At 40.2% G+C, this 13,957-nt stretch overlaps 1 protein-coding gene across 1 annotated transcript in view; it reads left to right on the forward strand.

The window, feature by feature from the left end:
• Positions 1–13,957, forward strand: part of SLIT1 (slit guidance ligand 1) — a 259,749-nt gene that overhangs the window by 53,381 nt on the left and 192,411 nt on the right. The window contains exons 3-4 of the mRNA XM_075612392.1: positions 8,031–8,102; positions 11,796–11,867. Coding sequence (XP_075468507.1) covers positions 8,031–8,102; positions 11,796–11,867 — 144 coding nt within the window. The remainder of the gene's footprint in view (positions 1–8,030; positions 8,103–11,795; positions 11,868–13,957) is intronic.

The following is a 13,957-nucleotide window of genomic DNA, read 5'->3' on the forward strand; positions in this document are numbered from 1 at the left end:
GATGTCAACCTGATACAAAAACAGGACATAGATAAGAAAAGCACAGCACATCAGTCTCACGCACACAATGTAAGTAATTTGGCTACAGCTTTTAGAACATTTACATTGGATTTCCCTTTGATAGACAGCTGGAGAGCTTTGAACCGTATTCAAAGAGACTATACCTTTTACTTCCCCCCACATAAATCTTAATCCAGTATAGACGATATTTGTATCAGCCCTTTGCTAAAGATGGTGGTCTCCTGAGAGAATTTAGGTTCAATCACATGGTCGGATCATTCGTCTATTCACATACTCCTGGATACTCTGCTGTTAATCCCCAGACAATTTTCTGAGTCACCTGGAGATTGACAGAAAAGAAATTGATACCCCAGATGATTATTTGAAAATTACCCTGAGTAGTGTAGACTCATCCCCCTCATTATGGGAGGCTCACAAGGCTTACACAAGAAGCACTTTTATATCAATAGGCTCACATAGGAAAAAAGTGACATTCAGAATATAAAGGCGTTTACGGATGAAATCCCAAAACTGGAGCAATCACACAAAATTTCCCCCCGTTAAAGGAACTAGCTTCTCTGCGAACTGATCTCAAGCAACAATATTATAGCAAGGGTAACGAAGCAGACAGGCTTTTAGCAAATACATTGAGAGATTGAAAGCCAAATCTAATGTTTTAACTATCAAGACAAAAAAAGGAGAAGTGATATATATTATCCTATGTTGATTGCAAAATAATTTACCAATTATTATTCTAATCTATTTAACCTGGGTACAAACCCTAATCATCCTTAAATTCTAAGATCTCAAAGTATCTAGGGAAATGCAGCCTCCCAAAGTTATCTTGAGAAGATCGATCAAGTTTAAATGCTAAAATTACTGAATTGGAATTGATGTTAGTTGTTAAATTTTTAAAAGCATTCAAAGCTCCAGGCCAGAAGGTCTTTCAAATATCTATTACAAAAACTACATAAACCAATTGGCCCCTCACAAGGAGGATAACCAAACACCCAATAAAATGTCTAAAGCCAATATTGTTCTGATTCACAAAGAGGGAAAAGATCCCCTTAGATGTGAAAACTATAGGCCCACTTCACTCTTTGATTCAGATCTGAAGGTCTGTAGTAAAATCGTAGCCAACAGATTAAACCCCATCCTTCCCAAATGGATTCAAAAGGACCTGGTTGGTTTTTATAAATAATAGGCCGGCCTCAGATAATACAAGCAAAATGATCAATATCATAGCTCATGTCATTCGCAATAAAGTTAAAGCATTCCTCCTGAGCCATGACACAGAGAAGGCATTTGATAGGCTCAGCTTGCACACATGGATAAGACCCTATCCGTGTTCGCATTTGACGATCCCATCTTAAATGGGATCCAAGCCCTTTATAAAACTCTGATAGCTTCTTTGAAATTAGTTGGACGCATCTCGGATATACAGTAGTAAAAATAAACAGTGGACTTAGACAGGGCTGTCTGTTATCACCACTTTTATTTGTGCTTTTGATAGAACCCTCAGCAAGAACAATTGGAGAAAACCCCAAGATCCAGGGAATTAAATACGTAAAGAAATATACAAATGATCTTTATTTGATGATGATATTATTTTAACGGTAGCAAACTCTTTCACGTCACTTTCTAATCTACGTTTAGCCCTAGCCGAGTTTAGCAACCTCCGGGCTACATGGTTAATACAGACAAATCGGAAATTTGGAAAGTAATCAAAAATCTTAAAAATAATGAAGCCCCAGACCCTCATGGTCTATTGGCAGAGTATTACAAAATATTTTCAGAACAGATAACTCTTTGTCTAGCATTACTATATAATCTGATTTTAGAAGGCAACATTCCAAATAATTTTAACACAGCAAGAATTTTAATATTGCCCAAACCAGGTAGAGATGTGAACCTAATATCATCCTATAGACCAATATCCCTCTTAAACGACAATTTAAAAATAATTATGAAAATATTTGCAAATAGGCTGCAAACCATAATACCAAAACAAATTATACAAGAACAGACAGGTTTTATACCAGGAAGACATTCCGTAACAAGTATCAGGTCAGCAATAGCGGCATTATAGTATCCAAACAGGACAGAGGGAAATAAAACATTACAGTAAATGGCGATGCGGAGAGCATTCGACCAGATTACATGACACCTTTTCAGAATCATAGAGCATCAATAATTTGACGAGACAATTTTAAAATGTTCTAAAAGCAATCTATAAATATCGAACAGCTACAGTGACATTCAATAATCCTAACTTACCTTGCTCTACTTTAGAAAAAGGGATGAAGCAAGGCTGCTCACTATCACCTTTATTATTTTATTTGGCTCTCGATCCATTGTTGAGATGCCTAAAGAATTTAGATAGGATCCAAATTGGCAACAAACAACTTAAAGTTACTGTATTTGCTAATGACATGCTTTTATCAATCTCAAATCCTGAATCAGCGATAACAGAAATAATAACCAACATAAAACTCTTTGGCACAATATTTGGATTTAACCTAGATAAATTAGAGGCTATGACAATCTTCCAAGAAGCCAATAAAGCTTGGACGGACAAATTCCCATTTATATGGGCAAACAAACTGCTGAAATTCTTGGGAATTCATTTACCAAACATAATTAAGCTGTAGGCATACAATATAAACCCCATAATACAAGAGATGATACTTGATTTTCACAAATAGAAACAATTATATTTATTCTTCTTAGACAGATGTCACTTGATAAAAAAAGTTAATATTTCTGTATGTAATACAAATGTTAGCTATTCTACTTACAAACAAAAATGAAAAATGTATAAACAGAGAATACCAACAATTCAAATGGGGTAACAAAAAAGCTAGCTAATGAAATGGCCAATCGCCCAAATATCAAGGCGTATAATGTGGCAGCTTTGATAAGATATGCAACAGATTGAATCAAAGACAGAAACAGGTATACAGTACAATGCCAAAATGTGACCAACAATTCTCCCCAGATTGCAATCTAATAAGTATACGACATAGTCCATTGAAGAATATCCCAGAGGAAATGAATGATTAAGATTGAATAAACAGCATCTGTCGTTTCTTCTTTTGGTGGGAAATAATGCATTTCAAGAAGGAAAGGCTGGGTTTCCATTCTCATTGGGGGCAAAAAAAAAAAAAAGGCCTAAAACAAATGTTGCAATTTTATAAATAAATTGGATCACTCTATCCACTCATTCCAATATCTTATGGAAAAATATAAAGTGGAAACTGCACATTTTTCTGCCTATCTTCAGGTAAGCCATAGAAGTGGTGGCTGGTCCGTCCCAGGTAGATTTTGAGAACCCTTTGGACGATCTGATACATTTGCCATTATCGCTAAGGATTTCAACTTCTACAATATGCAGTATAATTGTACCAGGAAAGATGTAGATTGTACGAAAACGAAAGGAGGGTTATAGAAATGGCAAGTATATCTTCCAGACACAACATAACAAGACTTATTGAAGTTATTTAATAAAACGTTAAAAATAATCCCTGGCTCAATCTACCAGGAGATGATATATAAATTGATGCCTATAATGTATTTTACTCCTGCAGTAAGTGGTATACTGAAAATAATAAGTGCTAAAAATTCTCAGCCATGACTGCCAACTGGCGGCGCTGTTTCTGGGACTGTGCGAAAATGTACAATTTATAGAAAGAAGTCTACAAGAAGTCTTATTTGGGATATCCGAATATTTCCCCAACCATCAAATCCACCCTAAGTATTTGGACGTTGACAAAGAGTAAGTATAGTACTCACTTCTCTCTGCTTCTTCCAAACTGACCCTGTTACTGGAAAATCCTAGTTTCCCACAAGGTATATAAACAAGAACTTTTCAGATCTGGAGGGCGTCCGATATTAGTGATATAAGAGACCTGCATGTTAAGGGGAAATTGTTACATTTCAAGGCCTTGTGTTCCAAATATAACCTTATCTTCCTCAGAACTCTCTCATTGGCTTCAGGTCAGGCACTTTATCCTACAATTGTCACACTCTCAAGAGTTCCCAAAATGTATATCGGTTTGAAAATCTGTGTAGTCATAATCAATACCTTAAAAGTTCAATATCAAGTGGTAGATCCTTCTAGAGAGCTCCCAGCCCACAATGATATGACCAAGTGGGAAAATTATCTCTGGATTGAAATTCCAAACAAGGACTGCAGTGATATTTGGGAGTGGGCATCAAAATCCTCAAATTGTACAACCACAATAGAAAATATTGATAAAATCCAAGAGGCTGAGTATAATTTATCTGGGGTTCACCTGACAAATGTTGGAGAAACCGTGGGCAGGTGGATGACATGACCCACATGTGGTGTTTCTGTCAAAACATTGTAAGGTTCTGGAATATGGTGCGGAGTCTGGTAGAATCAATCTTGGATGTCAGGATTGATTTAGACCCAATATCCTTTCTGTTAGCTAACCCAATAGAAACAATGACCCCACACCAGCACAAGGGAAGCTCACACATCCTTACGGCAGCCAGATGCACCATATCGGCAGTTTGGAATTAAACAAGCGATGCCCTCATTCAACAGAATGGTTCAGAGAATCAATGAGTTTATGCTAATGGACAAATAATCCAATTTTCTAAAACATAACAAAATCTGGGATCCATGGATAAATAGATAAAGTCCTGAATGTAAACATGTTGCTGTAGGACACCTATATTGTTGGTTATGAGTTGAAAGGTTATGCTTTCTGTATGTCTATCTACATTTTAAGCAACATTTCTCTGATTGTGTGGAATTTTGGACCACTTGTATCCTGTTGCGGATGGTATGGTTTCCTCTTCCATTCTCCCTTTTAAAATCTTTAATTAATAAAATGTAAGTGACAAAGAGTAGGACCAAGGGAGAAGTAAAACACACCTTTTTAACCAAGCATATGGGTAGCTCCCCTGGCTGATACTATACATCTCATATGCACAGACCTTGGCCCCTTGCGGATGCACTTACCCACCCTCCAAATGTCTCTGTAAGTTCTCCCCACTTATCACTTGGATTGTAAGCTCTTCTGGGCAGGGACTCTCTTTCCTATTGTTACTTTCATTTATGAAGCGCTTATTCCTATTATGTATTATATATTATATCACGTGCATTACTGCTGTGAAGTGCTATGTACCTGGATGGCGCTATAGAAATAAAGATATATATACTTATTTATAAAATGTTTAACCAGGAAGAAGTACATTGAGAGTTACCTCTCGGTTTCAAGTATGTCATACATAGATACTGTACAAACATACAAGTGAAACAAACGTAGAAGTGATACCATAGCTAACTAGTGGTTAAAAAAGTGCAAGCGTTCAGGACCACAAAGGTTCCCGATTTTGTGTAACCCCTACAACCAATGCTAAATGTAATTTTGTATAACGCTCACTATAGCATTGACGCTATATAAGAATACGTGCGGTATAAAAGTAATATTCCCTAAAGCACTGGGCTCTGTAAAGCAGACCTACTCCTTACAAGGGGGTTAACTATTCACATTGAAGTTTGATGGATAAAAGGAGCGGTGTGGTTAAACGCCATGTTTCCCATATTTATCTTCTTCCATTCCAACATAATTACATGTAAGGGGGCATGTTGAGAAACAGTTCAATTCCTCAGCTTTGTTCCATTCTAAATGTGGGAGAAGCACAATGTTCTGTATGATGTAAGCCTGGAAAATTGGAAATGCTGCAGGAATTGGCTGGTATCTTCAATCTCTAGGGATTAAGATGACATTTAGTTAATTTCCAGGCTGTTGTCTTGCATCTAAAATGCACAACAGATGATGTGTTATTGGAACAATAAGTATCTTAAAGGAGCAGAACATGTTGTTGTTTTTTTTTTAATACGTAGGAAGCAGGAGTTCTCCGATGCAGCTGAACCGTGTTCATTTCAGCTCTGGGGATCCCCTGCTCTCCGAGATGCATACTGTATATCAGTAGTGGGTACTGTATATCAGTAGTGGGTACTGTATATCAGTAGTGGGTACTGTATATCAGTGGTGGGTACTGTATATCAGTAGGGGTACCGGTTGCAGCTCCGGGGATCCCCTGCTCTCCGTGATGCATACTGTATATCAGTTGTGGGTACCGGTTGCAGCTCCATTTAAGCCACCATTATATTCCCCATACACAGCCCAGCTGGAGCTGCGAGCAGCGCCCCCTACAGAGGTAAGTATCTCGGGAAGCAGGGGGTTACCAGAGCTGAAATTAATGCAGTTCAGCTCCGGAGACCCCCTGCTTTAAACCTATTTTTACTTTTTAAAGGGACGCAGGATTGCTGCTCTAAAGGCACCCTGTACAGTATCCCTGCGGTGCGCAAACTCCCTGCGCCTGCGCCCCCCTTACCTGCTGCCTCCTCGGTTGCGCCCCCCCCCCCCCTCGCCTCTAATGATGTGTCAAATGACGCTGCGGGGTCATGTGATGTCACGTGACCCGCTGTTATTTTTTATGGGAGCCAACATTTGTAGTGACGCAAGTAAACGAAAAGCACGGTGTGGCGATTTTCACTTCTCATTCGCCACACCTGTGGCTACATTGTAAAATAGGTTTCCCACCTCCTGGTCTAGAGGGAATGAGGAACCATGTTGAAACAAGAAGCTATGGTGGCTGCTTATTGTAGGATAAGTTCTGTCTCAGGTTAGAATATGGCTCAGTCTGACAGCTGAAGCCATTAAGGGTTGGGGCGTGGGGGATGTTACTTAGGGTAGAGATTGGTCCAGCTACACAGATGGTCCTGATGAGGTTGGTGAGGGAGGGATGTTGGATGTTGGCCTCCTCAAGATCAATGTGACAATAAATATAGGATACATATCTCCCCCATTTAGAATTTAACAATATGTCCAAACTCAATGGACATATGTTTTTTTTTCAACTTTAATAGTAGGTGACATCATTTGTTTTTGGACTAACATGATACATTTTTTTTAGAAGCTTTCAATAAGCCCCACAACCATCAGAGGCTTATTTTAGACGATTCTAAATTGTTTCATTAGTATTGTAAGAAATGACCTGTGAATGTGGGGATCCTGAAGTAGAACATATTATTCTCAACAGCAGTCCTCAAGACACCCCCCCCCCCCCCCAGGTCAGGTTTTGAAGATATCTTAGCTTCAGCATAGGTGGCTCAATCTGTGCCTCAATCTGTGGCTCAGAGCCACTGATTGAGCCATCTGTGCTGAAGCAGGGACTGATTGAGCCACCTGTGCTGAAGACGGTTCTGATTGAGCCACCTGTGCTTAAGCTGGGATATCCTCAAAACCTGACCTGTTGGGGGTCTTGAGAACTGGAGTTTAGTCACTGCCCTTATGCATGTAGGAGAAATAAATGGAATTGCAGGAGGCTGACTGGCCTGTCTCAGGCGAAAAGCATTGCGTGTCCATAAGCTATACGTGTCAAAAAAGCATTGTGTGTCCATAAGCTATACGTGTCAAAAAAGCATTGCGTGTCCATAAGCTATACGTGTCAAAAAAGCTTTGCGTGTCAAATAGCTATGCGTGTCCAAAAGCTTTGCGTGTCCAAAAGCTTTGCGTGTCAAATAGCTATGCGTGTCCAAAAGCTATGCGTGTCCAAAAGCTTTGCGTGTCAAATAGCTATGCGTGTCCAAAAGCTATGTGTGCCCAAAAAACTATGCGTGTCCAAAAGCTATGCATGTCCAAAAACTATGCGTGTCCAAAAGCTATGCATGTCCAAAAACTATGCGTGTCCAAAAGCTATGCATGTCCAAAAACTATGCGTGTCCAAAAGCTATGCATGTCCAAAAGCTATGCGTATCAAAAAAGCTAAGCGTGTCCTTCGCAACAGAGAACTGCTTTGTTGTTTTACAGCCAGGTCTGCTTTTCTCCAACGTGCCCTGTTGCTATCAGTCTTGCCGGTTGGTTTCCTAAGCAGAGTCCGGGTAGTGGTCCTGTTCAGCCAGTCATTGCTTTATGATTGAGGGGATTATTTTACATCAGCATAACCAAAAGTAAGTGCCTGAAACAGATTCTGTGTCTTTTATGTTCTAGGCAGCTAATGGAGAATCACATCAACAGTGTGGAGCGTGGAGTTTTTGATGACATGAAGGAGCTTGAGAGACTGTGAGTACTCCCAATGTAACACATTTTATTGGGTATAAAATAACTCACCCCCAGAAGCCTATATGAATTTAACTCATATAATGTTAGTATTTCGCCTCCAGCATGTTCTGCTGTTTTTTTGTTGTTCTTGTTTTCAGTGTTATAAATCATTACCTCTACCATCTGAAGTTACCATGGTAATATTTAGACTGCACTGGGCTCTGGGGAGAGCTCCATTTTAACTTGCCGGACACAGGGAGGAGCGGCTCAGTGAGTAAAGACACTGACTGGCACTGAGTGTGAAGCAGGGGAACCTGGTTCAATTCCCGGTGTCGGCTTCTTGTGACCTTGGGCAAGTCACTTTATCTCCCTGTGCCTCAGGCACCAAAAACATAGATTGTAAGCTCCACGGGGCAGGGACCTGTGCCTGCAAAATGTCTCTGTAAAGCGCTACGCAAAACTAGCAGCTTTTATTATTGTTATTATTATAATATTTCAAACGCTGATATTTCCTGAATGAAGCATCACATTTCAAAAATAAAGGCGGTGCTGGGAACGGCAAGAAGAAAAATGAGAATAAATGTCATTCAGCACAGAGTGCGGCTTTAAGGGGTGTGCAGCGAATCCCCTGCTGGGAGGCTGGTGGTATCATACTATTTAAAACTCTAGACCTTGTGTGAGCAAACTGGGGGGTGCAAGAAATTTCAGGGGGGCGCGGCGGTTGCAGAGGCCCCGGGGTCTTCCCCCAAGGCATTTAAATGAATGCCGGGGGATTGCGTGAAGACTCTGAGACTTCCCTTGCCTTGTCTTCGGCGACGCGGCATCAATTTGACGTCGGAGAGCCTGAAAGAAGGTAAGGGGGGGATCAAAATGGCGGCCGCAACATCATGTTCCTGATGACTTTGTGGCTCCCTGTTGGCCGGTGACCAATTTTATTTTCCTAAAAAGCAAGTTAAACACTAGCAACTAAACCAGTAAGTTTCTCAGGAACCTGGCGTCCCGACTCCCAGCAGCTAAAAATAGCACAGCTAAGCTCCGGAGGATAATTAGAGAGCCATATTTGAGCTAATGGGATAATTAGAGAGCCATATTTGTACCTACTATGTCAGAAAGTGCCCTGGCATGGTGGCTTCAATATTATATAGCAGGAATGGCCAACTCCGGTCCTCAAGGGCCACCAACAGGTCAGGTTTTAAAAATATCCCTGCTTCAGCACAGGTGGCTCAGTCAGAATGACTGAGCCACTGATTGAGCCACCTGTGCTGAACAGGGATATCCCCAATACCTGGCCTGTTGGTGGCCCTTGAGGACATATTATGTAGATTTATCTTCTCTTCACTATGTTAAAGTAAAAACGTTTTCCCTGGCACTTAGGAGCAGATTACATTCTTGACCAGTGACATAGCTGCACCTGAACGTTTAGCTGCACTTCAGGAGTAAGGAGATCTTCACCACACATTCACGTTTATATATTGTAGTATTCAATATAAGGCTTAGTGGTCAATGCACTGCGTTTTAGTGTGAACGAGGCGGGTATGAATATCAGTAGCGCCTCATTAAGGCCTAAATCTCAGGCATCGTTATTAAGTTGTAACTTGTAAGCTTTGGTTGGCCACAAGCAGACAAAATGTTCAGCCCATTCCCTGCATATCTCTCCAGTCTCAGAGGAGACACCGTTCGTTAAACAAAGCAGTCTTGTGACATTTTAGAACATCTTGTTATAACCAACATAAGGTTTCATCTTTAGTTAATCACTCGGCATACTTGTGTCATAACAAGTTTATGAGGGGTTTGCCTTTTGCACAGAGCTCTGATTCAGATGGGATGATCACAAGCCGACACTGATAAAAGACAGTAAATACATTGTTTGTGTCATAAACTAACCACTTCCACAAAGCCTCTGAAGAACTTCGCCTGACAAGAGCCACAAAGAGCTCTTTCACTTTTCCTCATTTGAAGCAGCCAAGATCTGCCCAACTGCTGTCTGCATATCTCGTTCTGTGATTAAGCATTGTAAATGTGCTCTGTGGAGACTCTAAATGAACATTACTGTTAACTATATAGTTTTACAGATGGTGCATGCAGTCATACTCGATGTAAATGCTTATAGAGGGGTATGTCTGTGTTACTGCAGCAGTCCAAACTGCCATTTAAAAAAACAAACCAAAAAAAACAATTTTTTCCCCTCTAATATGTTCATCAATACAATCCACACAATGATAAGTAATTAGCTATGTTGACGATTGATCCGTTCTCCTGTGATCGATTCACGAAGATTCGGCTCGGGGGTTCACTAAATGTCTGTCAGTGCAGCAGAAGAGGACCAAAGATGCAAAGTTCTGTGGGGAAGATCATGTGACCAGGCAGTCACTAGACACAATTGACGCAGTAATAGGGAGAGGTGATGAGGAATTTCCTAGTTATACACGATTTGAAGATCTATGTAGAACAAAAAAATATCAAAGAAGTTTGATATCATCTCTGTACCAGGGGCTAACCGTAAAAATGGATACCCCAAACCATAAATATATGGACCAGTGGGCTCTGGATTTCCAGACTGAAATAACAAGGGTGGACTGGGAAGATATTTGGGACAATGTGGATAAAACCTATGGTCACAAAAGAGAATATATATAACATTTTGTTACGTTGGTATTACATACCCAAAAGACTAAAGCAGATGTTCCTGGGGACCTTGGACAGATGTTGGAGGGGTTGTGGACAAATAGGAGATTTGGCACATATCTGGTGGTATTGCCCAGTAATGTAGATGTATTGGAGGACAGTTTTGAAACTAATAAAATATGTGAATGACATCAAAATCCCACTAGATCCAATCCTAATTACTCTGGCTAAACCTATGGAAGATGTAAATCACAATACACAAAGATTGATCCAGCATATCTTAACGGCGGCTGGCTGCTAGGTGCGCTGTAGCAGCGGCGTGGAAAAAGACACTCCCGCCCTCCAGAAGAGAGGTTATTAGAAGGGTAAATGGCGTCCAATTAATGGAGGAATTTACCTCATTTCTGAACCACTCCACTAGGAAGTATGATAGGGTCTGGGAGCCCTGGGATGCTGGATTGGGGGGCGCTCCCGGAGGGAGAGAGGATATGAGAGTGCTGAATGTAAAATATGGTGTTTACCAAATATTGTATGACATGTAATGTGACTGTTGTTGTTTGTAAGAAATTTGATACAAAATGGTTCCCCCTCCCCCTTTCCATTTATGTGTGAAAAAAATAATACAAATATAAGTTTAAAAAAAAACAACAAAAAAACGCAAAGGGAGGATATTGCTTGGTCTGCAGCTTTAACATAACGACGCGAACAGGAAAAATCAATAATGTGGTCTTAAATTAAAGGCGACAGCAATATACAGTAGAATAAGCAATGTTTCAGGCATCAGGAAGGAGTATGAGAAGTAGAGCCAGGTTGTCTTGAAAGTTAAATATAAGCACTTGTCGGTTTCCCCCAGTACACAATATAAAAGTAATAACAATCAGTGCAGGTGTGTGTAATCCATCCCAGCCAGTCGTCTGTGTGAGAAGGATATCGGTGCCCTGAAGGGATTACAGTGGCCGGGGAAGTATGTGACTTTCAGGAGACATTTTAGTGCTTGGATTTATAGTGCGGTATATTTTAGACACATTGTCAGTGGGATATGAAGTAGAATTTGATATTCTGGTGTGTTTCTTCCCCCTCATGTTTTAGACGTCTCAACCGAAACCAGCTGCACACACTGCCTGAGCTTCTCTTCCAAAATAACCAGGCGCTCTCCAGACTGTGAGTACCATATTATTCCGTCTCAAACTGAATGTAAGAAAGAGTGTGCTCGTCCAAACCTGTGTGGCATTGAGGTGCAACTTTTCTGCACGGTCGTTTCTTCTTGTGTTATATATTCATCTATATAGATATAGAGTATCTAGTATGACCATGATGATACATATATCACTGGCTACATATCTATTTGTATACCTGGCTAATTATACGTTTTACATGGTAACTGCTGATGAGTAGGTGTTGTCCATTACAAAGGGTGTCATTGGAGTCTGTGGCAGCAAATATGGGCCTCTACTCCATATAGTAAGAAGCAGGATAACATTTAATTGAGAATTTATCCCGTTTCAAGTTGAGCGCTGTTCTGCTTCTTAATATATTCAATATGAAGAATGTGAACTGTTTGAAATGCTGTGTCTACTTTTAAAAGCCAATGTGATACAAAGTTAAACGCAGTAATTACATTATCAGGTCATTTTACAATGTATGAGTACTGAGAATTGCAGATTCAGAAGTATGTTTTTCTCTCCTTACCCAATTACAGTATGTGCTGTTCATTATAGTGATAATGTTATTATAAAGCAGTGTAGAATCCACACGTACCTGACTGTGGTTTTCTGCCAGCCCAGAATGTCACAGGTATTTAATCTCTCCTTTCATATGAGAAAGAAAACGTGAATCTATTTGCACCGTGCAGCAATAATGCAACCTCTAAAGAGAAATCAATGTGTAAGTGTTCTTGTCCTCTGCTTTGTCTGCCTTCTGAAAGACAGTGACATCCTGCTTACTCGGGTGGGACATTGCGGAGTATGTAGCTTTAGTTCCATTTACCAGATCTCCAAATCCAACACTCCCATAGATACCAGGTAAAAAGGCTTTAAACACACAACCCCTGTAAGCTCAAACCCAGAACCACCTTGTCATATATTTTTATGTCAAAATGAGTGCTACTGGGTATGTGACAATGTATAAACAAAAGACGGAGAACCCCAATGCTACATCCAACATGACAAATTATATAGTTAAATACTTATCTGTTCTGTTCTCATAAGTGAGGGTCACTTAGTTAAATTCTTTGGCCAAACCATTTGTAAGCTTGCAGACCACGTCAACGTGTGCCCTCGTTCTGCAAGTCCTAACACGGTCTCTGCAAACGTTCTCTTTACCTCTCTAATAAGAGGAAGAAGTTTTAATAGACTGGTTATTCACAGCTGCTTGTTTAAAAAGGCTTTAAAGTGGAAGACCTATGTTATCTCTGTGGGGCTGCTTGCTGGTCAAAAGAACATATTCAAAAAAGATATTGTCCTCTAAAGAATAGCAAAGTCTGGATATAAAGATATGGTCAAATTGATTTGCCTTCTGCATATTTGAACCTGTTTTTTGTCTAGTGCACTTGTGATTACAGGGTTCGTGGTAACAAGAGTTTACTATTAGCAGAACCACGTGCTCCATATGCTGTTAAGTAAATGGGATTACTGCATGTGTTTAAATCCGTGAAACATTGCTTGGCATACTCATGTGGCACTGACAGAGTTAAATATCTTGACATTTGGCATGATTGGTATAGTTTGTTTCTCAAGCAAACTTTTGGCGTTCGCTGAAGAAATGAAAAAGGTGTTCTGCGTGCTCATACCAGTCACAGGGAATAGGAGGGTCATCACCTGCTTCAGCATTAATCCAGTATTATACTAGCATTGTCAGAGAATGATTTATGGAATTAATGGTAATGCAGACCTGAAGGGTTTCTAAAAACCCCACAAAGAATTAAGCATTATTCTTCCAATCCTAACTAATCCACCATTCATCATGGGAAATCGTGCTGAAGACAATAGAGCATTTTATGTTGCACCTTAGAATGGTAGGATGCAGGCAGATATAGCCCGTGTCTGTGCTTACAGCATCTTCACTTGAATTATGTTTGCATTCCATCTGACCAGCTGACAGAATCCATGTGCATTGCATTAAGTTAATGGTACTGTGCTTGGATGGCGCAGAACACAGTCTTTCATCTTCTACAGAGATTCTGCTCTCCTTATGCTCAAAGCCCATCTGAAAGCTGACCTCCTTAACAAAGCATTCCAATACCTCCAAAGCAC

The sequence above is a fragment of the Ascaphus truei genome, chromosome 8 (assembly GCF_040206685.1).
Source record: "Ascaphus truei isolate aAscTru1 chromosome 8, aAscTru1.hap1, whole genome shotgun sequence".
Classification (NCBI taxonomy): domain Eukaryota; kingdom Metazoa; phylum Chordata; class Amphibia; order Anura; family Ascaphidae; genus Ascaphus; species Ascaphus truei.